The sequence below is a fragment of the Hyaena hyaena genome, unplaced genomic scaffold, assembly GCF_003009895.1.
Source record: "Hyaena hyaena isolate Hyena2069 unplaced genomic scaffold, ASM300989v1 scaffold_151, whole genome shotgun sequence".
Classification (NCBI taxonomy): Eukaryota; Metazoa; Chordata; class Mammalia; order Carnivora; family Hyaenidae; genus Hyaena; species Hyaena hyaena.
In genome coordinates, this window is record NW_024080783.1 from 2641671 (window position 1) to 2665256 (window position 23586).

The window sequence follows — 23586 nt, forward strand, 5'->3', positions numbered from 1 at the left end:
GGAGGACTAACGGGAGCCAGAGCCTTCAGCAGTTACAGCAGAGTATTCTCAGTGCTGTAACAGTATTAAGAGATGAGTTAGATGAAGCTGCATAACTGGAGTCATATCATGGAACTTTGTATGCCATAATATTAAGCTTATTGTCTTGAGCAACGTCATTATGATTGGAATAAGTATGATTTACTTTAAAGGAGAAGCTCATGACTTACTGTATTTATAGGATTAAGAGCATTACTTTGGCTACAACTTATAACTTGAAGATTAGAGGTTATAGAATTTTTTCTCCACCTTTCAGTTCTAAATGTTAGATAAATAAGGGGACGCCTGGGTGGCTCAGTTGGTTGAGTGTCTGACTCTTGATTCTGGATCAGGCCATGATCCCAGGGTCGTGGGATTGAGCTCTGCATCAGGGTCTGCTCTGAGCATGGAGCCTGCTTATGATTCTCCTTCTCCCTCTCCCTGTGTCTGCATGCACTCTTTCTAAAGAAAGAAAGAAACAACAGTGATAAATAGATAAAGAATAGTGGAGAAGTATTGATAAACTGATTTTCTCCACTGAAGGATAGTGTAACCTTTTATCTTCAGAGGCAAGATAATCAATTTTAATTTTCAGCTGAAGAACATAATTCTTTAACTTTGTTAACTCTTTACAGGTAATGTCTACATTGTGTATAGTCCTAGCCTTGTCAGTTTGAAGGTTCTTGGCAGTAATTCAGTTTTTTCTTGCATATGATGGTTTTAAAATAGATAATTCCAAATTTTGAGGATTATATTAATTAGTAGTAGTATGCAGTAATCTAGTCCCAGTCTCTGTGCAAGTTAAATAGTCATGCACTCCTTATTTAAATTGTACTTTGGGGCCACCTGGGTGGCTCAGTCATTTGAGCATCAGACTTCAGCTCAGGTCATGATCTCATAGCTCATGGGTTTGAGCCCTATGTTGGGCTTGGTGGTGACACCTCGGAGCCTGGAGCCTGCTTTGGATTCTGTGTCTCTGTCTCTTTCTCTGCCCCTCTCCTGCTCCCCCCCCCAAAAAAAAAAGAAACATTAAAAAAAATTTAGGGGCATTTGGGTGGCCCAGTTGGTTGAGCTTCCAACTCAGCTCCAGTCATGATCTCATGGTTGGTGAATTTGAGCCCTGCATCAGGCTCTGTACTGACAGCTCAGAGCCTGGAGCCTGCTTGCAGTTCTGTGTGTCCTTCCCTCTTTGCTTCTCCCCTGCTTGTACTCTGTCTCTCTCTCTTCAAAAATAAATAAATATTTTAAAAAATTTTTTTAAATAAAATAAAAAATTTAAATTGTACTTTGGAATGTGTTTATGCCCTTTCAAAAACTTTTAAATTTTTTGGTGAAATATATATAACAAAATTTGCCATTTTTACCATTTTTATTTTTATTTATTAAAAAATTTTTTTTAATATTTATTTTTGAAGGAGGAGGGGGAGGGGCAGAGAGAGGGGAAGACACAGAATCTGAAGCAGGCTCCAGGCTCTGAGCTGTCAGCATAGAGCCCAGTGTGGGGCTTGAACTGTAGAGCCGTGAAATCATGACCTGAGCTGGAGTTGGATGCTCAACCGACTGAGCCCCCAGGCCCCCCATACCATCTTGCAGCGAGAGAATCCCAAGCAGGCTCTAAGCTGTCAGTGCAGAGCCTGATATGGGGTTTGATCCCAGGAACCCTGAGATCAAGAGTCAGAGGATTAACCATTTAAAAAAAAATGTTTATTTTTGAGAGAGAGTTGATGCAGGAGAGGCACAGAGAGAGAGAGGGAGACAGAATGTGAAGCAGGTTCTGAACTGTCAGCCTGATGCAGGGCTCAAACCCACAAACCATGAAATCATGACCTGAGCCAAAGTCGGACCCTTAACCAGACTGAGCCACCCTGATGCCCCAGATGCTTAACCATTTTTAAAAAAATGTTTTATTTGTTTGTTTGTTTATTTGAGAGAGAGAGAAAGACAGCATGAGCAGGGGAGGGTCAGAGAGAGAGAGAGGGAGACACAGAATCCGAAGACAGGCTCCAAGCTCTGAGCTAGCTGTCAGCACAGAGCCTGATGCAGGGCTTGAACCCACAAACTGTGAGATCATGACCTGAGCTGAAGTCGGACCCTTAACTGACTGAGCCACCCAGGTGCCCCGATGCTTAACCATTTTTAAGTGGAGTTTCATTTATTATTGGAATTCAGGCCTTCTTAATACTTCTGTTGTTTATTTTTAAGGCCAGACAGACTTTTGAAAAGTGTTCCAGCAGACTTTTGCTTAACTGGATCAGGTCACTGTGTTTTTAAAAGTTTTTAAAATATAGTGTGCTCCACATTTTCATTTGGACTTGTAAATATAGCTCTATGTGTGGGTACTCTTGACTGTCTTCGTAAAGTCTTTCCCTTTTGTGAACAGTCCCAGGTTGACCACTTTTCTGTGATTCCTCCTATGTGGGAGAGCTCAGGGAGTGTAGAATGTTTGTATCCTTATTTTGTTTAAAACAGAGGCAGGTACATCCTCCCGGAACAGAGCTATTTTCTGATTATAAACACAAATTGAGCTCCTGATGTATGCTAATTTCCATAGAGAGCACCAAGGTAGGTGAGGGCTAGCTTCTATTTATTAAGCACCTTCTATTGCCAGCCACTGTTAGTTTTTACCTGTGTGCTCTTTTTACAAACTGACACAAAAGTCAAAAGTCCCACTATTTGTATTATTAGGAATATTAGGGCTCTGTTCTTAATTTTAAGTAATATCCTATATTTACTTTACAATATCTCCTATATTCTGATTCAGGACTAAAGTAAGAGTTCATTTTTCTGCTCAGTCATGCTGTCTTCTGCTTTAGACCAAGTAATATGATATAGTATGACCAAGTAATTATGATATAGAGTTTAGTAGCAACTAATAATGGTTAGTTAATGGGGCGCCTGGGTGGCTTAGTCGGTTGAGCATCCGACTTTCGCTTAGGTCATGATCTCGCGGTTCGTGGGTTCGGGCCCCGCGTCGGGCCCTGCGTCGGGCTCTGTGCTGTTAGCTCAGAGCCTGGAGCCTGTTTCAGTCTGTGACTCCCTCTCTCTCTGACCCTCCCCTGCTCACGCTGTCTCTCTCTCTCTCTTTCCCCTAGAAATAAATAAAACATTAAAAAAAAATAATAATAATGGTTAGTTAATAATGGCTACTATTTATTGAATGCCAGTTATCGTACCAGACTGTTTTTCACATTATCTTACAACAAATCTGTTAGTCTTTGTTATTATCATCCCCCTCTTAAGCCCCCATTTTACTATAGAAATTTCTACTTCTTCAAATTTGCATCTGAAAAGAGTAGCTCAGAATCATTAACAAACTTTAACTTGCTTTTTAAGGTCAATAAATGAGTGTGTGTGGTGGAGTCAGAATTCTTATTCATCTGTTGGACCCCAGGTCCAGTTTTATTAGCATCTTTGCCTCAAATTTCTGTGACTAAAATGTGAAAGTGTAGATCAGGGAAAGATTGTATGCTGGTTCTGGGGATCAGAAAAAACTTGATGAAGGAAGTAGTATTTGCTCAGAGGATGGGTAGGCTTTCTGCAAGCAGTTGAAAGTGGAAAAAAAAAAAAACAACAACAAAAAAAACACCTCAGCAAATATCTAGGTGTGTGAAAGCGTAGGGACCATTTAGGGAATGATAGCTATTATTTATTGAGCTATTAATATATGCCAGGATCTGGGCTAATAAGTTCATTACTTATATTAAATTACGTGATATTCTTAGTACCACTCTGTCAGGAAGATATTTTTCCTTTTATACCAGTGAGACTTACAAATGAGTAAGTTCAGAAGAGTCAGGTAATTTGTAAATTTTTTTTTTTTTTTTAGGTAATTTGTAATTTGCCCAGTGTCACAATAGTGAGTGGCAGAGCCAGAATCTGAACCAGGAAGGCATGATGTCTTCTCAGTCGCCTCCCAGGATGTTAAGTGTTTAAGTGTTCAGTGGGACCCCTGGAAAGAAGTAGATAAAGTACCATCCGTGCAGTGCTTTTGGAAGATTATTCTGGTAGTGGTGTACTGTATAGAGTAGATGGGAGGTGGCAGAAGATAGTCGTTAAGGCCAGTGAAGAGGTGGTTATGGAGGTAGTCTAGGGGAGAGGCAGTGGGAGCCTGAAAAGAAACTAGTTTGAAGGCATTTGTTCCAGGGTGATTGTGGAGGGTGAATTTATCAACGGTTATTAGTTTTGGGAGAACAAGAAGATGAGAGAACAGGGATACAGAAGAAGAAAGAATCAAAGGCAGTGGACTCTCTTCTTAGTATCAAATAATTTCCTATTCGGGTCACTTGCTTTAAAACCCTTTTTCTTTCTATATTTGTACCACCCTTATAGTTTTTTATTCATTTAATGTTCATTGAATCTCTGAGGTGTGCCAGCCACTAACCAGTCTGGATTATTTATAACTTCCTGTCTTATTTTTGCTGCCACAATTTGTTTCTCTTCCTTCTCCTTTCTGTAGTTCATTCTCTACTCTGTTGATTCTTTGCCCTAGCCAGAGTGACCTTTTTTCTCTCTAACCATATTAAGGTTGCTGAAGGCAGACTTTCAGGTTCCCTTGTTTGACCTCTCTAATTTTGACCTCTTCTTTTTCTGAACTTGGGAAGCAACCATAATTATGTAAAGAATCTGAGTGTTGTGTTCACACTAACATGAGTTTGAATCTGGCCTTTGCCTTTTACTGTCTTTCTGAACTTGAACAGTTAGCTTTTCTGAGACTCACATTCCTTGTCTTTCAAATGCAGACTTGTGAAGTTTAAATGAGAGTTTCTGGTGCACAGTTTCTTCTCGGATGTTACTTTCTCTTCCCCTTTTAAGCAGGTTACTTTTTGTACTTAACTACAGTGTAAACCTCAGGTCAGGAGCAGGGGAGATTGGATTTCCTTTAGTATGGTTTCTGTTCTCAGAGGCTAACTTGTTGAATGGCTGCTAAAATTAGTTACATTTTCGTGATATGGGAAATGAACCAATAAGAGAGTTTTAGTATTAAAATCAAGGATAGATGTTAATATTATTTTTATACACCATTTCATGACTATGTTCTTTGAATATTTGTTCTTTTAGCCACAACTGGATTTGGAATGCATATACTGGCAGAATATCTTTGGTCTGTTCCTTCTTTCCTCAGCTCTTTAGGTTCATTGCATTATTCTGCTTTCCCCATAATCTTTTGTGGATTCCTAGAATGATACAGCTAGAAGGCTCCTGTAGTTGAGAGCTGTTTTGTAGTTATGGATACTGAACCAGCAGGCTCTGGTCTACTCTAAGAGTAGAGATCAAGTCTTTTAGATTTCCACCCTGATACTCTTTTTCAGTATACTTTGGTGTTCAGGTTTTCACAAACTCTTTAATTACTAATAAAAATATAAAAGGAGGAAGTTTAGAATTAATTTTAAAAATGTTTAAGGGGATATAGTATTTAGGGACTTTGTTAAGCACTATAGATGTAATAAAGAATTAAAAGATCTGTACTATGAAATATGCTCCCTGTCGATTCCTTGGGGAAGAGAGATACTTTATTAGCCTTAATTTTTTTAACTGTTTTTTTTTTTTTTTATTTATTTCTGAGAGAGAGAGACAGCATGAGCAGGGGAGGGTCAGAGAGAGGGGGAGACCAGAATCTGAAGCAGGCTCCAGGCTCTGAGCTAGCTGCCAGCACAGAGCCCGACGCAGGGCTCGAACCCACGAACCATGAGATCATGACCTGAGCCGAAGTCGGATGCCCCTATTAGCCTTAAATCTGAGACTTAATTTTTGATCATATGACTGCCCAGGAAGCCAAGTGATGATTAAATTATAGCTTGGGAAGTAGATTGTAAAAGTAATCATTTAGACTTTTATTTTTAGGGATCAAGGTGGTCGGACATTGTGTGGTGTAATGAGGATTGGCCTGGTTGCAAAAGGCTTGCTGATTAAAGATGATATGGACTTGGAGCTGGTTTTAATGTGCAAAGACAAACCCACAGAGACCCTGTTAAATACAGTCAAAGATAATCTTCCTATTCAGATTCAGGTGAGTAGAGTTTAATTGCACCTCTAGGAGAATTTATAAAAATGTGAAAACAGGTAGTGACCTTGATGAAATCAATAATAAGAAATTGGTAATAGTAAAGGCTAGGATACAGACAAAAGGAATGCTGCTACTCTGGGTCAGTGACTCATCCATCACATTTAAAACAAATTTCTGATTGTTAGTACTCTGGATATATTTATCTGATGAAGATAGCCTTCAGTTTTCAGGTGTCTTGCTTCAGAGGCTTCATGTTTTTCAAACTAGGTCTCAGCATTATAAACCTCTTGGAAGGGTTGGTATAATGCAGGAAAGATCAAAATGAGCCTAGACAACTAGCGACTTTTGTAGGTGATAACTTTTAAAATTGAAAAACCCAGTTAATTTAATAGTCACCCATTCATTCATTCAGTTAATGGAAAAGTCACTGTTAATTCCTTGTTCCAAACCTTTTTCCAATTGGATGCTTTTAGAAAAATTTTTATATTGGCAAGGTTTTTGGAGTATGCTGTTGTGAAGTCAGAAGGCTCCTCAGGGCTGAAGGCAACGGGTTGGGCTGGGGCTGGGGCCACCCTAGGACCTGCTCCAAGGCCAGCTGCGTCACTGTTTGGGAAACTGGTCACTTTTCAGTTTCAGATGTGTTGTCAGTGGTATAGTTAGATTGTAGCTTTTTGATAATTTCATATTGGTAGTCTTTATATTCATGTCACATAAATAGATAATCAGCCCACAGGGTCCCGCAAAGTCCTTTGAATTGAATGCTCTCTTTTCTTTAGTCGGCTTCTTTTGTAAGCCGACTACTTCTTTTTCCCTCCAAGTAATATGAATTCTAAATTTGTTTTTATTTGCTCTGTTACTGGATAATTTTCTTTCATGCTTACCAGTTGGTCTTTAAAACCAGCTTCCTGACTTTTTTATCTGCTGTTCTTGGCACTCAAATTTGTGTTAACTTGTTGACACATTTACCTATATTAATTTTTGGAGCACTGTTTTTCATTTTGCCTTAGATCTTAAAATAAGGTTTTCTAGGTGACTGAACATATATTTGGTTTTTCCATTTTTATTTCTCATGAAGAAATTTTTTTGGACTTTGAAAGGGTTAAATTTACTCTAAGAAATTATTTTAAGTCCTTTTGTTATCATTTGGGGAGGGAGAGTGGTGAGTATCATGGAGTACAATAGGGCTTTTAAGAAGCAGCTCAATAATGAGTTTCTGGCTAATTATACTTTTTGTTATTAGAATGTTAATAAAATTCCTCATTTCTGTTTTTTATATTTTAAAATTTAATCGGTATTCCTGCTTTTATTGTGGTGAACACTGTTGCTCTTAAATTAAATCTAGGGTAAAATAGTAATCCAAGGGTGGGACATGGAGGTTTCAACCATCCCACCTCCATTCCTGCTCCCTGCAGTGAGTGCTGTTTCTTATGAGAGTGGTCTTACTCCTCAGCTGTGCCAGGGTGGAAAAGGGATTAAGAACCAGGGCTATAATAAGCAAAGGTTCATATTCTGAAAATCTTATCACATGTCTCCAGTATTGATATGAGAGATTGGGTCACATTTCAGTATGCATTAATAGAGCTTTCTCTGTGCTGATCACAACTGTGTAAACTCGGCATTTTTTCTCCCCTCAGCAAGGGTCTTTATTTCTGTGCACCACAGTTTTATAATGTTTTTGTTGAGCTCACAAGTAAGTGTTCAAGGGAATGACCCAGGAGAGAGTACAGTCTCTGTAAACCATTTAAATTTGAAGAGACTGAGGCTTTTTAGGCTGCAAAAGACCAAAAAAAAAAAAAAAAAAGACGTAAAATACCTTTTAATCTTTGAAGGGCTTTTTTTAGATAAGGTATAAGAGGCCTGAGAATGGTATTTCACTTTTATATAGCCAATAGAATCATCCAACCCTTGAAACCAGCTGCTTTGTGTGATGGTTAGATCCATTACTATACGTATTTGGGTAAAGGTCCCCAAGTGAAATGGGGACAAAATTGTACCCCCATCTCAGATTAAATTGTATACATGTACACATATATGCCCATATACATACACACAAACACATTACTATTATTATGGTTAATATTTTAGAAAGTCATTTTAAGTGTGATTGCTCTCTGCCTCCCTGTTTGTTGTTTTCTTGGTGTTTGTTTGGAAAACAGGTTTCTGATATGATAACCTTATTTTCTTATGAATTAAAAATCTTTTTCCTTACCACTTACCATAGGAAAACTTTCAGTAATCTAAGTACCTTAATTAATTGAAGTTGTACTATAGCTTTTCTCTGTATACTCCTTTCTAGGTTGATGTTAGAACTTCCTTGAACCCAAAACTTATACCGTGGTGATCTGCATGCATAGTTGAAAACTTAGTTTGACTAATTTTCTGCTGCACATCTTTAATGTTATTATAGTGGCAATGGGAGGAGCAGTTTTCTGCTTTTTCTCTTTATAATCTAGTTCTGGTTTTTCCAGTTACTGTGTGGCCTTTCCCTTTCTTGGTTTCCTTTATTCAAAATTAAGATAATGAATTTTCTCTTTGCTATCTTTTTTGATGTAAATGTTTAATGGCAAAATGCTATTTTTATGAAAATGGCTTTGAGTTCTTTTAGTGCACACTAATGAGAAACCTAGTAGTGTTTCCGTTCAGCTATTTATGTCAGGTAATAGATATAAATTTCACCACCCAGAAAGACCTTATGTAAATTATTAAACTATATGTTTAATGTATAATATTAAGTATAATGTAATATGTGATTCTAACTGTTGATTATTTTGCGGGAGGTCCTTGAATTATGTATGTATAATTATATGTTAAATGATGCAGTGTGTTTCTCTGTGGATGTCAGGTGATGTGCCCCATAATGCTAGGTCTCACTGGAGTGATCTCTCTGAGACCTACCTATCCTTTGCAAAAGGAAGTTTCTTGTTTATACTAATTTTTTCCCTGGTAAGTGACAGTGTAGAGATCCATTTTCATTCTTTCTTACTTAATTCTCTTTAAAAATATATGTAATCTTATATAAAAATCAATTAATTTTATATTTGTAAATCCTTAGCAAGCAGCAGTTCTTTTGAGCTGGTCCGGTCAAAAAGGGATGTGGTTTAGAGAGCATTCTCAGCAGTTTATTGTTCTACAGTTCTCTGTAAGAATAACAATATATCCGTTACCACATAATGATCCTGTTGGTGTTTTTCTTTCAAATAATAGAAAGAATGGTTTTAAAGATGGTTTAATAATTGCATACATGGTTGACATTGTGATTGCTTTTTGAGGGGTGAAGATTTGTTGGTAAATTGAGAGGAGAGAGAAATGTTATTCCAAAGAACTATTAAAGACTGCTCTTTCAGCACAGTAATACTAGCAAAGAACATTTGAAAACTAAGAGTCAGTCATTCATGTTTTGAGATTTTAATCTAATTGGGTGTTTTTGAAATCTTGGTGACTTTCAGAAACTCACAGAAGAGAAATATGAAGTGGAACAATGTGTAGATGAGGCTTCTATTATAATTCGGAATACAAAAGAGCCCACGCTAACTTTGAAGGTGATACTTACTTCCCCTCTAATTAGGGACGAATTGGAGAAGAAGGATGGAGGTACACATGTATATATATTTGTTTTGTTCACTTAAGTCCTCTCTTGAGTGCTGTGTTAAGTGTGCTTTATGGATTTCAGAAGTAACTATCTTCATTCGTTTTATGCCTCTCATAGTATCTTAAAGAGCTTAATTGCTGCGTAATTGCCATATTTTGTAAAAATGTATACATTTGAAATATACGTTAATTCAGAAACCTATTATTATCAAGTTGGTCTTAACTCTGCTTTTATTTTTATACTATTTATAGTGTTTTGTTTCACTGTGTCTACTATTGCACTGTGATTGGTATCAGCCAGTCTATTCTATGTAGTTTGGCTATTTGGTCTGATTTTAGGATTAAATGTCCAGAAAAATAATGTTTTCAAATTTACTTATTGTTTCAAATTACTCCTTTGCACGTTGCTTTTGACTTCTAATAACTATTATAATCTCGTAAGATTTATTCTTTACCTAATTGTCCGTGGGTACATATGTTTTATAATGTAAGAGATCTAAATTGGGGGGATTGTATTCTAAAAATTAATCTTCAGTAAATTTTTTTCTACAAGTTTGCGATCCTGTTAACATTTTGTATATGACATAGGTGGGGATTATGCTTTAAATTAATTTTCTTCTGAAGTTAAAAAGAATTCTTATGTGGATGGCAGTGTCATCCTCATACAAGTAGAGTGAGAAGTCTGTTCGGTTCTGAGAAGGAATAATGGAACCGGGCTTCTTTTCTGATGTTTTTATCCTGTCAAGTTAGCTTGTTTCAGCCTCTCTGTCCTATCCCTAGAAACACTTGCCCTGTGATATTTGTGCCATGTCAGACCTTTGACCAACTGGCCCCTCTCTGCCATGATAATTTAGAGGCAGTGTGGCCTGTCTGGGCCAGCAGGGGCTCCCTTTTGCTGTTCATCACTAGACCTTTACCAGCTCCCACTGCTTACTCCCCTACCTGAAACACCAATGCAGTAGGAAATATTGGTCAGTTTCCTTATTTATGTCAATTTGATGATAATAAAGGTGTAGTAAAAGACACATTAGTGATGTTAGAATTTAGAGTTTAGGCAGACATGACTCATAGGATCTGCTAAAGTAAAAGTGATAGACTCTGTTTAAAAAAAGTTTTTTGTGATAACTAAAATCAGCTGTACCATACCCAACAGATATAAACTAGACACATAATGAGTCATATTTCAAAATTAAAGTGCATCCAATCTGTAATTGGGTTTATGCCAGTACTTTCTTTTCTCTTCTTTTCTTTTTTCATCTTTTTTTTGCTATATATTGTATCTGTAATACTTCTGAAGAACCAGTCTTAAGCAGCTTAATTTCTTTAAAACAGCTTTATAGTTCACCACTAACTGTAGACCTATAAAATGATTTCTGAAGTGTCAAGATAATTCTGTTAATTCTGATAAGCTGTGTTCTACTTGACCCTCTAGTGTAAAGGCAACCACTTCTAAGAATAGTTATAATTATAGGTATTATTAACAACAGAGATAGTATAAAGAGATGAGAAAAAGACCAAAATCGCCTAAGACTAGATTAATTATACATCTGCTTATAGCTGTAGGCATCTCTTTTGTTATTTCTTTGAAAATGTTAAGAGAACATTAGGTTTTTTCCCCCCCTGGTTTTGTGTACTTATGTGAGATTACATCATAGTTTTCTTTGATACCCTTAAGTTTAGTCTGTTGCCTTTATAACTTTAATTTCTGTTGACAGAAGCTGGAAACAAATTCTTTTTTTTTTTTAATTTTTTTTTTAATGTTTTATTTATTTCTAGGAGAAAGAGAGAGAAAGCGTGAGCAGGGGCGGGTCAGAGAGAGAGGGAGTCACAGACTGAAACAGGCTCCAGGCTCTGAGCTGGCAGTCAGCACAGAGCCCGACGCGGGGCTCGAACCCACGAAACGCGGGATCATGACCTAAGCGAAAGTCAGACGCTTAACCGACTAAGCCACCCAGGCACCCCTGGAAACAAATTCTTAATGTATAGCACCCTTACTAGAAGACTCGTTCTTATAGAATGGAATTTGTAGTAAAGTGGGGGAGTCATAGTTTCTGTTCAGAGTGTTCGAGTTACTAAGGGATCCCAAGACCCTTATGAGGTCAGTTTCATAAGCTGATAGTAACGTTATTGTGTGGGCTCGGATAAGGTGAAAGAATCTGCCTGGATCTGATGTGTAAAACACATTACTTCCTCTCGTTTTGATGGCAGAAAGATTTGCTTTGCAGATGTTGTCCTTAACCTCTCAACCGTGTTGACTCACTGTTACCTCTTATAATTTGCACATTTTGTCTAACCTGGGCTTTTTCAAAATGCATTTTGATCTGCACTGCAGTTTCGGGTATTCCTGAGCAACTTTGAGGACCCAGCATGATTGAGCATTTGAGACCTGGGCTATACGATTCTGTAGGACTTGGTTCCTCATACAGGACAGCTCCTCCTGCCTTGATGCAGTTCTTTTCAGCTGCAGGGGGTAAAGGTACAGGATTCATTTGGGTTCCAGGAATTTCTAAGACTGCGAGATATACCCCTTTTCAAAATGTCCACTCATTTTTTTCCCATCAAAGTTTAAAAAATATGCGATGTAACTTTCTTTGAGGAGACATTTTCCTATGGAATCTCAGCATCTCCCCTCCCCACAAAACAAACCAACTGTTCACAGTACATACACACACCATCTCTTCCCTTCTCTTCACTTGGTACATGTTTGGGTAAAATCTAAAAAAATGGAAAAAAGCGTGGTTGCAAGCAGGGAGAACCGGAGGCCTGGGGCAGGTGAAAACATCACACTTCCCTCCTCAGGGTTGTCTCTGCAGAAGCGGGTCTAACTGTTTACTCACATCACTGTTTATGTTTTCAGTGGCCAGACTGTGGAGTGAATCTTTTTGTATTGTTTACTATTTCACAGATAAGATTCCTCCTGTGCTGTCCGTCTTCTTGCCACACTGTGACCCTTTACTTGGAGGCCCTGTAGAATAACGATTCCTCATCATTGTATGCTTCCTGCTCAAGAAGGCATTGGAGAAAAAGCACAGATCTTAGTGCCTGGTAGTCAGGTGTTTGATTCTTAACTTCATTATGTACTTTTTAAAAAATATTTTTTTATTAAGTTTATTTATTTATTTTGAGAGAGAGAGAGAGCGAGAGAAAGAGCATGCACACGTGCACATTGGGAGCGGGGCAGACAGAGAAAGGAGAGAGAGAATCCCAAGCAGGCTCTGTGTGCTATCAGCACAAAGCCTGATGCAGGGCTCAAACCCACAGACTGTGAGATCATGACCTGAGCCAAAATCAAGAGTCAGACACTTAACTGACTGAGCCATCTGGGTGCCCTGTTAACTCCATTAGGTATTCTTGCTGTGTGATCTTGAACAGGTTTCTTCATTTTGAATTGTAGGTAATAAATACTTGAAATAGTAGTTTGAGGTCAAATGAGAGAATTTGTGTAATGTGACCTGTGTAATACCCAGCACAAAGTATTTGCTCAATAAATAGTGGTAACTACTCTTACTCAGCTTACTAAAAAAAGGTGCTCAGTGCAAGCTCACTCACTCAAACTGCCTGGAGTTCACAGTGAGAATGATATGTACTTGATAGGTCTGAGGAACTGAACCCAAACACAGGTAAACTCTTACACATCCACTGAAGTGTAGTATTAGAATCAGTATTCTGTATTTGCTGCAGTGCTAATAATGAGCCAACTTGTTATGTAGCTTATGATTCATCAAGGGCAGGTATGTTGTTCCCTACCCATGTCCTTTAACCCTAGTGCCCGGCGTGGTACCTCATACATACTAGGCGACCACCCAAATCTGTTAAATGAATTTTTATAGTGAGCACATTGCCTGATTAAACATGACTGTCTGGTGTGTAAGAAGCATTAACAATGGGCATCTTGATATCCAAGTAGTATATATTGAAGATTTAGCTGTGTTAAAGTATTTTATAACTTACTGTGTTAGAAGCCATTCTCAGATATGATTTAACCTTCCCAACAGCTCTGTGAGGTAGATAATCGCCCTGTTTGATAAATGAAGAAAGTCTCCCATTTCCCCCGGCTCCTCCCACATTGAGTCCAGTGTACCCTGTGCTCCCATTACTCTCTAGAAGGAGTGCAGGAGCCTCTTAGCTGATTTAATTATTCTCAGCCTTACACACTCTTAGCTTCTTTTGGTGCTTGTGATTTTAAGAAGTAAAAGCTGTGCAGGTAGTCGGTGAGCTGTTTATTACATTTACAGTGCAGTGTGAAACCAGGTGGATAGGGACCCTACAGAGACTCTTGTGACTTAGGCTAAGGGGACCCTCTGTCCTCACTAGTGGGGTAGATTTTTAGGGGTTCACAGAGAAGTTCCCCAAGAGTCCCTTTTCACGTATGGTGCCACTGTGAACTTCTGACATGTCTTGACGTTTCACTAGCATGAGCTCTGCTAAGTGGAAGGCAGTAGATCCTCACAGCCCAGAGATCACAACTGGGATAATAACGATGCAGTCGGCTTTAGTTTCCTGCCTGCCACAGGTGCTAGACCCACAGTATCCAGTGCAAACCCTGAGCCATTATCTTTCCAGTGGCCGACTGCCTACTGAGGCATTGAAGAAAAGTTACCGAGTGATATTTCTACCATAAATTAGGAGAACCGTGCTGTCTCTGTTCTACCTTAGTGCTTCATTATACTGTCCGCAGTATTGTGGCCGGATGTTTTGCATGGACACTGGTTGGGTGCCTAATATCTGCTCTTCACAAAGCCTCAAGGAATTGAGAGAAGGGGCTGCCAGGATATCCTCAGGCTAACTAGAAAATTCTCTCGGCATGAACTCAGTAGCCCAGCTCCATCTAGATTTTCAAGGAGGCCTTTATGATAATCCAGCATAACTGTTTTATGTTTGAAGAGCCCCGGTTCTACACCTGTAACTTTCATTTAACACAGTGCTGTTTTGGCTTTCACCACCCCATCACCCCGCCCCAAGACAGACTAGTGTTTTGTTAGGAGGCAGAGAGTTAGCTTGCATGTAAAGGGATTGAGAAACTGGCCAACATTTCCTGCAGTTTGGTGTGTTTCTGGTCACCAATCTAACCTCTAACCAAGTAAGCAAAGTTAGCATAATAGACTTGTCTTCCAGTGCCTCCATTATTCAGAATGTTTTCTGTACCTTCATGCCCTCTGCCAGGTTACTGAGCAATACATTTTTAAAAGCTGTTTTCCTTTGCTTTTGGCATTTTTGTCACTCCCCAAACCCATCCCTTCTGCTGTTTCTCATCTGTTATACTGCTCACTGTAGGAAAATGAAATGGCTCACCGTCCCATTGTTTGTAATTTAAAGACTCCAAATGTCTTTTTATCAGAAAAGTTTTTCTTCTCCACAAAATTGAAACACCTGTGTTAAAGTTCATATGGAAATATTAAGCTTCAGGTTCTGCTATGAGAAGTATCATTGTTTTACTGCAGCAAGCCTGTGATAACCATGTTAAGTTATTTTTCTTTATAAAAAAAATATAAAACTATATTATCTTTATACAAAGCAAATAGGCAAGCAGGGCTTATAAGTAGCACTGCAGTGCCATGTGAATTTATACGTTTTAAAATAAGAAGCTTTGAAGAAGACAAAATGAGATGAGTTATTACATCTCCTGTCCTGTTTCCTACCTCATGAATATTGAAACATTTTGGATCTTTGGACTTTTTGACTATGAGAGCATGAAGAAACATGGCCATTCTGGTGGTGATGTAAAGGGAGTCCAGTGCAAGCCTTCTGTTCACTGCCTGTGCCTTTCCTCTTTTTAGCAGAATCTACTGCCTCCAAATGTTGACTGTCTGTAGCAAGATGATGTCTCTTATCTTTTTCTGTAAGAGCTTATGATTATAATCTGACCTTGGGGATGAAAGAATTTATCTAAATATTTTTGCCATTGTTCCCCTTTTTAAATATCTCTGTTGCAGTGAGCATAAGATGTTATATATAAGCTGCGACCACTGGATGGAAGTTCCAGAAAGGTCAAAAAGAGCTTTGGTTTGCCTTGTCCTTTCCTATCCAAACTTCTTCTGACTCACTTCTGTCTTCCATTGCCTTGTCCCCCACCCCCCACTGTCCCAACACTCCTTCTAAGATGATTGAATAAAACTTAGCTTGCATTATTTTTAATTTGAAGATTGAAGTCTAAAAATAATAAAAGTACCATCCCTGCCTCTTCTTGAGATTACATGATTTGGCAGTCAGTCAGCCTTTGTCATGTCTAACTTTTAAGAGATTCTAATCATTCATTTACAGTAGTTTGTTTTATCTGGTACATGAGAGCTTTACACAGATGCTTGTATTGACCACAGTTAAGCATTTTGACATAAAAACATTAAAATGAGTTCGTTGTATGTTTTATGTTATTAAAAAGACAGAATTAAGCAAATCCAGGAACTAGATCATTGATGAAGTGAATACCCATAGTATATGGCTGCATATGTCTGTCTGTGTTTATAAATTACGTTAATAGGTGTTTTTTTTCTTGAGGCTTCCCATTTTATGAGTAAAAAGGGCCAATGAAATGAGAGCCTGTGTCGGGGCTTTGTTGGCAGAGGTTAATGTGAAACAATGCAAATATCTGCTGCAGAGCTCACCTGGTCAGAAAATATGTAGCACTTCAGCCTTTAGAGTGTTGCAGCTGATAGAGCTTCAGTTTATTCTTTCATAGATTTGTTTCATAGATTTGTTTTCTCTTGGGCCTTTGGTTTTAGTTAATGGCAGTCTGTCAGAATATATAGTACAGTTGCCTTAATAGAATCTTATAATAACTGAGGAATCCAAAAAGTATCAGTGATCTTGCATCACATTTAAAAATATTTATAATGTACCAGTTGGCCCATACAAACATACTATCTTCTGTGACCGTTATGCATATATTAGGAAAAAGTATTGGGTGGACTCTTCTATATCTGGCAGAGTTCTTAAATGAGAACGGTGCATCTGATTTCATTAGGTTAGACAAAGAATTATTCCTGAGGAAATATTCGTATATTGTATGCATTATAGATTGCAGCAAGTATTGTTTAAAAACTGACTTCCTAGTAGCTTAGAGGAAATATACATTTGATGATCCAAACTTGGATTTAGAATCATGTGACATCTTCTTAGATATGGATATTTATCATTAATCAGGTGTTTGAAATCTTACTTTTGCTGCTCTGGGCCATCTAAACCAATTTTAAAATGTTACCGCATGTCAGATAACTGTAATTAGATACAGTTCTTTGCTGCATTTTAAAAAAAAGTTTTATAAAACCTGAAACATTCCCATGTACTCCCTTTTTATAGTTTTAATAATTTTGTTTTAGAAAAGAAATAATGAGAGAATTCAAGATGATGCTTGAAGAGTTCTTGTCAGTGGAGCAGAGTTTCTTTTAAGGGTTATCGTGTTGGATGAGTTTATTTAGTTATCAAAAAAAATACGATACTCAGTGTATTCTTGGTAAATTTCAAATTGATTACATAAGGGAGTCCCAGTTTTCCTCAAGAATTCATCAGCAATTCTTCTGTAAAGGAAAGTCGTTACTGCCCCTGGTCCCAGATTTGTGCTCTTTGCTCCCCACCAAAGGCAGAAGTGCTACGTACCTATTTTTTGTCCCTGTGATGTTATACACGTGCTTAATAAGATCCCAGATCGTATGTAGCAGTGGTCATGTATTTGTTTACTGAATGAGTGCTCTTGTGCTCCTGTCATACTTATGCACAGGACGGCTCTGAGGACTGTTTACTTAAGTAATCGTCGTGCTCGTAATTTAAGAAGAAAGCAACAAAACCAAATCGTGAAATCTTCTGGGAGTCTTATTAGTTCACTCAGATGCTGCTCTTCTTTTTATTTTTATTGTTTGGTAATTTGACAGGAACCCCTTGGTCAAATTGTATCTGTCTCTCTTTATCCCGTTTTCCTATTAGAAAAGGTTGCGATGAAAGATCCTCCGGACTTACTGGACAGGCAGAAATGCCTGAACGCCTTGGCGTCTCTTCGACATGCCAAATGGTTTCAGGTTGGCTCTTTGTTATTATCTTATTGTTATTGTAGCCTTGTGCAGGTTTCGTTTGGAACACCTGCCACTTAATGGTTTCTGTGCACGTAATGTATAAAATGGGGGCACTTTCTACCTCATAGAGTTATTGTAGGAGTAAATGAGTTAATTTAGGTAAAATGCGGAGTACAGCTTCTATTACAGTTAATGATGTTTAATTATCATACAGTCTTTTGGCTTAGTACCCTGAATTTCAAATGATGGCTTATAAAATACAAACAGGGATGAGAAAAGCTGAAAGTTAAGATAGATGGTTGCCCAGAATGGGATTGCCAGGAGGCTATGAATGCTATTTTAATAATATGCTTCCTTTACTTTAAAATCTGCCTTTCTAAACTACAATTTTACTGCTTTTAATAACTTGATTTTTTGGTTTGCTTGACAACTGATGAATGACTGGCTCATTAGTATTCCCTTTAAAGAATCTATCCATGTCCCATGTGCTTAAAATAAAGATTGGATTTCAACAGGGATATTGGGATCATTTTGTTTGTTTTAGGCAAGGGCAAACGGATTAAAATCATGTGTAATTGTCCTCCGCATTCTGCGTGATTTGTGCAACAGAGTTCCCACATGGGCACCATTAAAAGGATGGGTAAGTACTTATGGTTAAAACTGTAGTTTTAGCTGTAGTCAGATGAAATCCTGTAGAAATTACATGTTACTGTAAAAACACCGAGTTAGGTGTGCCTTACCTATTTTTGTTCTAGAAAAAAATTGTACATCTTTTTAGATACTTTATTACACATATAACCTGTCTCTTTCTACCTCATCATATTCATGTTACAGAGCCTGAGATATTTTTTCTGACAAGAAGGTCCTATACCTGTTAGAAGTGACTCCTTGCACTTTACTCTGTACTAATAGTTGATTACTGTTCCTCTAGTGTCCCTGAAAGCCGCGCATTCCTCTTTCAGGAATGCTTCCACTTAAAATAAAAGTTACCTGATATGTCTTGTATATGGCTCCCATATCCTCTTTCTCTTTGCATGTAGACCTTTAAACATATGGTTGTTTCAGTAATTAAAGTCGGGTAAACAGCACACTTTACACAAACTGTAGGCATAGTTTATAATGTATAGCGTGAAAACTTACTTCATTTGGAAATTATTATGCTTGACCTAATCGAGACCACAGTGAAGAACATTATAAAACAAATAAAGCTGTAATGGGTCATTTTAGATTAATCAAGCAATTATTACTTTGATATTGTTCATGAGTTTTTAGTTTATTAACTATGGAGATTTGGTCCTTTGTTTAGTCTAATTGTAGTACTTGGGGTAGGCTGTGTGAAATGAAGTCTTAATGTGGTTTGATGGCTTCCAAGTTAAGTAGGAGATAAGTGGGCTGGGTTTAAGCATTGATTAGTTATTAGCTATTACTAACTGATACGTACAGCTTGTTAAATCTTTGTTAAATCAACTAGATGACCACAGTTTCTTAAGTGATCCTTTCAGGGTAACCCAAAATAAGGTTTTTGTAACAAAATGTCTTCTGAGTATGTTAACTCAAAAATGATTTTAAAAACTCTGGCTGGGGTAAAAGTTGGTAATCAGTCAGGAAGAGTTAATTGGGCCCTAAATATTAAGTTGACTTTCACCTTTTTGGCCTCCATTGTAGATAGAAATGTCAGCTCACATTTAACTGGAATCCTTTTAACACTTGGTGCATGTACTAATTTGTAATTTAATATCTTCTAGCCACTAGAGCTTATATGTGAAAAGTCTATAGGTACTTGTAATAGACCTTTGGGCGCTGGGGAGGCCTTGAGACGAGTAATGGAGTGTTTGGCATCTGGAATACTACTTCCTGGTAAGGGTTTCAAACTCTGGAGGCAGAAGAATCAGAAAAATTTCATTTTAGTTTATTTTTCTAAATATGTGCTATATTTGTCCTCTGCACAGGAAAATGATGCGTAGGTGTTATTTTGCTTGGAATGTTAGCAACTAGAATGTTTGAATGTTGGAAAAGTGATACAAACTCTCTTTCAATAACTGTAATTTATATTTTAGATGTACTAACATAAAAGGTACTAATAAGATATTGTGTCTGCTATGAATTTGCTTTACCTAGAGCGCTGAATTTCAAAATGTAGATGTCTGGTTAAAATGTATGAAGTTCATCCTGTTTGCAGTCAGGTTTTTAATTTGGAAAAATTAAATTTGGTCTTATTTTACGTATGTGATCCCTTTAAAGATCTGGGATGGTTCATCACACTGTTTCTAAATTCTCAGAGTAAGACCCAATTTTGTCGTTAGATATGCAAGTAACTTCCGGTAAAATAAGGACATTTAAGTGTTAACATATTGAAAATGAGAGAGTGTCCTTTTTATTCCATTTAATTGAACAGATTTTTAACTTAGTTCCTCAGCTTTTTTTTACTTTCCATTCTTTTCTCTCTTTGTGTTAGTTCATGGAATTCTAAACTCAGCTCTAAGTGGTGTTTGTGTTTTTCTTTTGTCCTTGCTAAAGGGGGTCCTGGTCTTCATGATCCTTGTGAGCGAGACCCAACAGATGCTCTGAGCTATATGACCATCCAGCAAAAGGAAGATATTACCCACAGTGCACAGGTAGAAGATGGGGCATGGCACAGTGATCTATTAGATATCATAACTTTATTTTCTGAACTGTTGTATTTAAACATTTATTTCTTGTCTATTATTAGGGTTTTTTGCCATCATAAGGATAGCATTTAACGAATGTCCTTAAATGTTCTAAGGGCTTTATGAATGGCCATTGAAATGTGAATAAACATAATCTTTTGTTCTTTAGCATGCACTCAGACTATCAGCCTTTGGCCAGATTTATAAAGTGCTGGAGATGGACCCCCTTCCATCTAGTAAGCCTTTTCAGAAATATTCCTGGTCAGTTACTGATAAAGAAGGTGAGTGTTTTATTGGGTTGGACATGGGCAGTGGTGATGTTTATGCGATGCATCGCTTGTTAGAGCTGAGGGAACTTTATTGTTAATCTAAGTCATATATTGCTTTTCTTTCTGACTTTCTTCTGTGCTGTCAATGACATAGCTTGCTATCATTTATTCTTATTAGTGACAAACACACTTAGCCACATTGACCAGATTCCAATCCACTTTACTGCGTAGATTTAGGGACCACACTTTGAGAACCCCTGGTCGAAGAAGTAAAGATAGTAAAGCCATAAGCTAGGAGACGATGTTACCACGGTCACTGACCAGTTTGATCTTTGTCGTGTTTGGAAGTATTCTGTAATTAAGAAAGAGAAAGATACAGAGGAGGAGGAAAAAGTATACTGGAAAATTCAGTACTACTCCATTGACCTAATATGTCTGAACTCAAGAGTTTCAACAGAGCACAGGCTTTGGGGTGGGTATGGCCTAGGTTCCAGTCAAATCTCCACTAATTTACTAGCTTTCGGCCTTGAGCAACGGATTCATCTCTCTCTCTGTAGGGTTATTACCTCCAGTTTATTGTCTGATGTCAGATTCAAATGCCCAACTCAGTGCCTGGATTATATTGCAGATACTCAAATGTGAATCACTTATCACCTCATGCTGCCACAATAGATGCCCGCCCCCCCCCCCTCCCTGGCCCCCAGTTTCCTGTTATACTAGAAAGTAGGATGTTGTCCACTAGTTATTCTTCACCTGGGACCCAGCCCCTCTCCCATATGGACATTACTCTAATAATTTTTATATGACAAAAATAGTGTGGTGACCCAGTTTGTTTATTTAGATAGCAGAATTCCAGAGGTTAAAAGACTTTTCAGGGGGTCCACAAAACCAAAACTGTTTCATAATAATACTAAGGCACTTTTTTTGTTTTTTTTGGATCTTTTCCATTCTTTGTCTCATGGTATACAGTTTTCCAGAGGCTGCATATAACATATGATGGCATCACCTCTCTAATGGTTAATGGAATGTTTTTTATATACTCTTGTATTAAAGTTGTTTTAATTTCTAGTGTGCTAAATATTGATAGATGTAACCCGCAAAACAAAGCTCTTAGAGTGCTCAGTAATTTTTTTTAGATAAGGGGGTCCGGAGACTAAAAATTTGAGAATCACTGCCTTATGCTATAAACTCCTCAGAGGTAAGGAGTTCTCCAAGTCCTACTATATAACTTAAAAACCAGTGCTCATGGGGCACCTGGGTGGCTTGGTCAGTTAAGTGTCTGACTCTTGGTTTCAGTTCAGGTCATGATCTTATAGTTCATGAGATCAAGCCCTGTGAGCTAACGACGTGGAACCTGCTTGGGACTCTCTCACCTCTCTCTCTGCCCCCATCCCTGTTCGTGTGTGTACTCTCTCTCTCTCAAAATAAATAAACATTAAAAAAATAAATAAAAACCAGTGCTCAGTATTTGTGGAATGAAGGACAACTTCCAGCTGGTGCTCACACAGCAGCAGAGAGTTTTTGGAAAAGACTCACATAGCCACCTGACATTAAGCACTGTCTGTGGTTGAATAGAATTTTTAAATATCTGTAGAGATTTTTGTAATTAGTATGAAAAATTTTGTTTGAATCACTGAATTCATAGCAGTGCTTTGGGTTTTGTATTTTTTCTTTCACTAGATAGTAAAAGCATATCTAATATAGTTATGTGACTTAGTTGGGTTTTTTTTCTTTTTCTTCTTTTAACTTTAAGGGTCTTTCTCAAAAGTTTGACAACTGTTGGTCAGTCAATTTATAGCTTAATATAGAACCATTCAAGCACCATCAGTTAACTAGCTGCATGAGCCAGGCAGGTCATTTACCCATCTGTGCCTTAGCTATTAGAGGAAGGGACCATGGCCATTGCCTCCAGACCCTTATGGCATGCTTTCTCATATCTTCATGTTTCTGGCACCTAGCTTGCTGACATTGGCATTTGCACTTTATTCTTATAATTCTTGGTGATTTCACGATGCACTCAGACAATTTTTTCCAAAATTCTGACTTCTTAATTCCTTGATTTCCTCTCCCACAAATGTTTTGACTTCTATCCTACCTCACTTATCCATTCTGTGGACATCCCCTAGACCTGTTTTCAATAACTGTACCCTCTCCATCATCTTATTTTCAAGAATCTTACTTTCTAACTGCCTTTTGTCATCATTCTCTCTAGTACCCTTGGTCCAGTTCTTGAGCCTCACCAGTGATTCTGTTGCCTTCTCAGAGTCCCTCACCTTTCTCATGTTCTCTTCTGTCCCTTCGCTGCTTAGATTCTGTGGTCCATCATTATGATCACTCCCTAGCATATGCCTTCACTTCCTTGGTCCTTTCTTCTTGGCACAGTTCTAACTCTGTGGAAATCCAGCTCTGCCTGAACCAGGCTGTTAAACATTGTTAGGGGAAAAATACAGTCACCTTGTCTTTTTCCCTTTAGGTCTATTACAAATAGACCATTGGTGTGTCTGGCAATCCTCCTGTAAGTTCTAGTGTTCTCCAGTTGTCCTAGCTGACTGTTTTACACCTTTTCTTATTTCATACTTCCTCTTCCAACACCTCGCTCTCATCTGATAACCTTGTTTGCTCGAAGGACTCATGTACTTTGCATAAACTCCCTACTGTGGATAGGCTGTCCAGGCTCTTAAGACCAATCTTTCTGCTTGTCTACTTTATCTGATCCCCTTTGCCTACAAGTGGACATTATTCCAATAATTCTCTCTTTTTTCACCAGAATCAGCTCTTCCCTTTCTACTGGATCATTTTCATCAGTGTAAAAATTTGCTGTAATGACTCCCATTTGAAACCAAACTCCATCTGATGCTGTAGCTCCCTCCAACAGTCTCCTTTTCTGTTCCCCTTTATAGATACCTTTGGGGAGAGTCGCCTATTCTTTCTCCTTTCCTTCACTTTTAAAAACTTAACTCTAATCAGGCTTTTTTCCTCCCGATTCTACCAAAGTCTCTGTTGTGACCTTCATGTTACTACACTCAGCAGTTAGTTTTCAGTCCTCATCTTAGCTG

At 38.0% G+C, this 23586-nt stretch overlaps 1 protein-coding gene across 4 annotated transcripts in view; it reads left to right on the forward strand.

The window, feature by feature from the left end:
- The window catches only part of LOC120236323 (spermatid perinuclear RNA binding protein), a 147621-nt gene that overhangs the window by 77639 nt on the left and 46396 nt on the right, over positions 1–23586 (forward strand). For all 4 annotated transcript variants that reach the window (XR_005529632.1, XR_005529631.1, XR_005529633.1 and 1 more), the window contains exons 4-10: positions 5860–6025; positions 9469–9613; positions 17528–17619; positions 18158–18253; positions 19359–19470; positions 20131–20228; positions 20431–20542. Coding sequence is in view for 1 of the 4 variants with exons in the window: in XM_039239076.1 (XP_039095007.1) it covers positions 5860–6025; positions 9469–9613; positions 17528–17619; positions 18158–18253; positions 19359–19470; positions 20131–20228; positions 20431–20542 (821 nt within the window). In the remaining 3 variants the exon portion in view is untranslated. The remainder of the gene's footprint in view (positions 1–5859; positions 6026–9468; positions 9614–17527; positions 17620–18157; positions 18254–19358; positions 19471–20130; positions 20229–20430; positions 20543–23586) is intronic.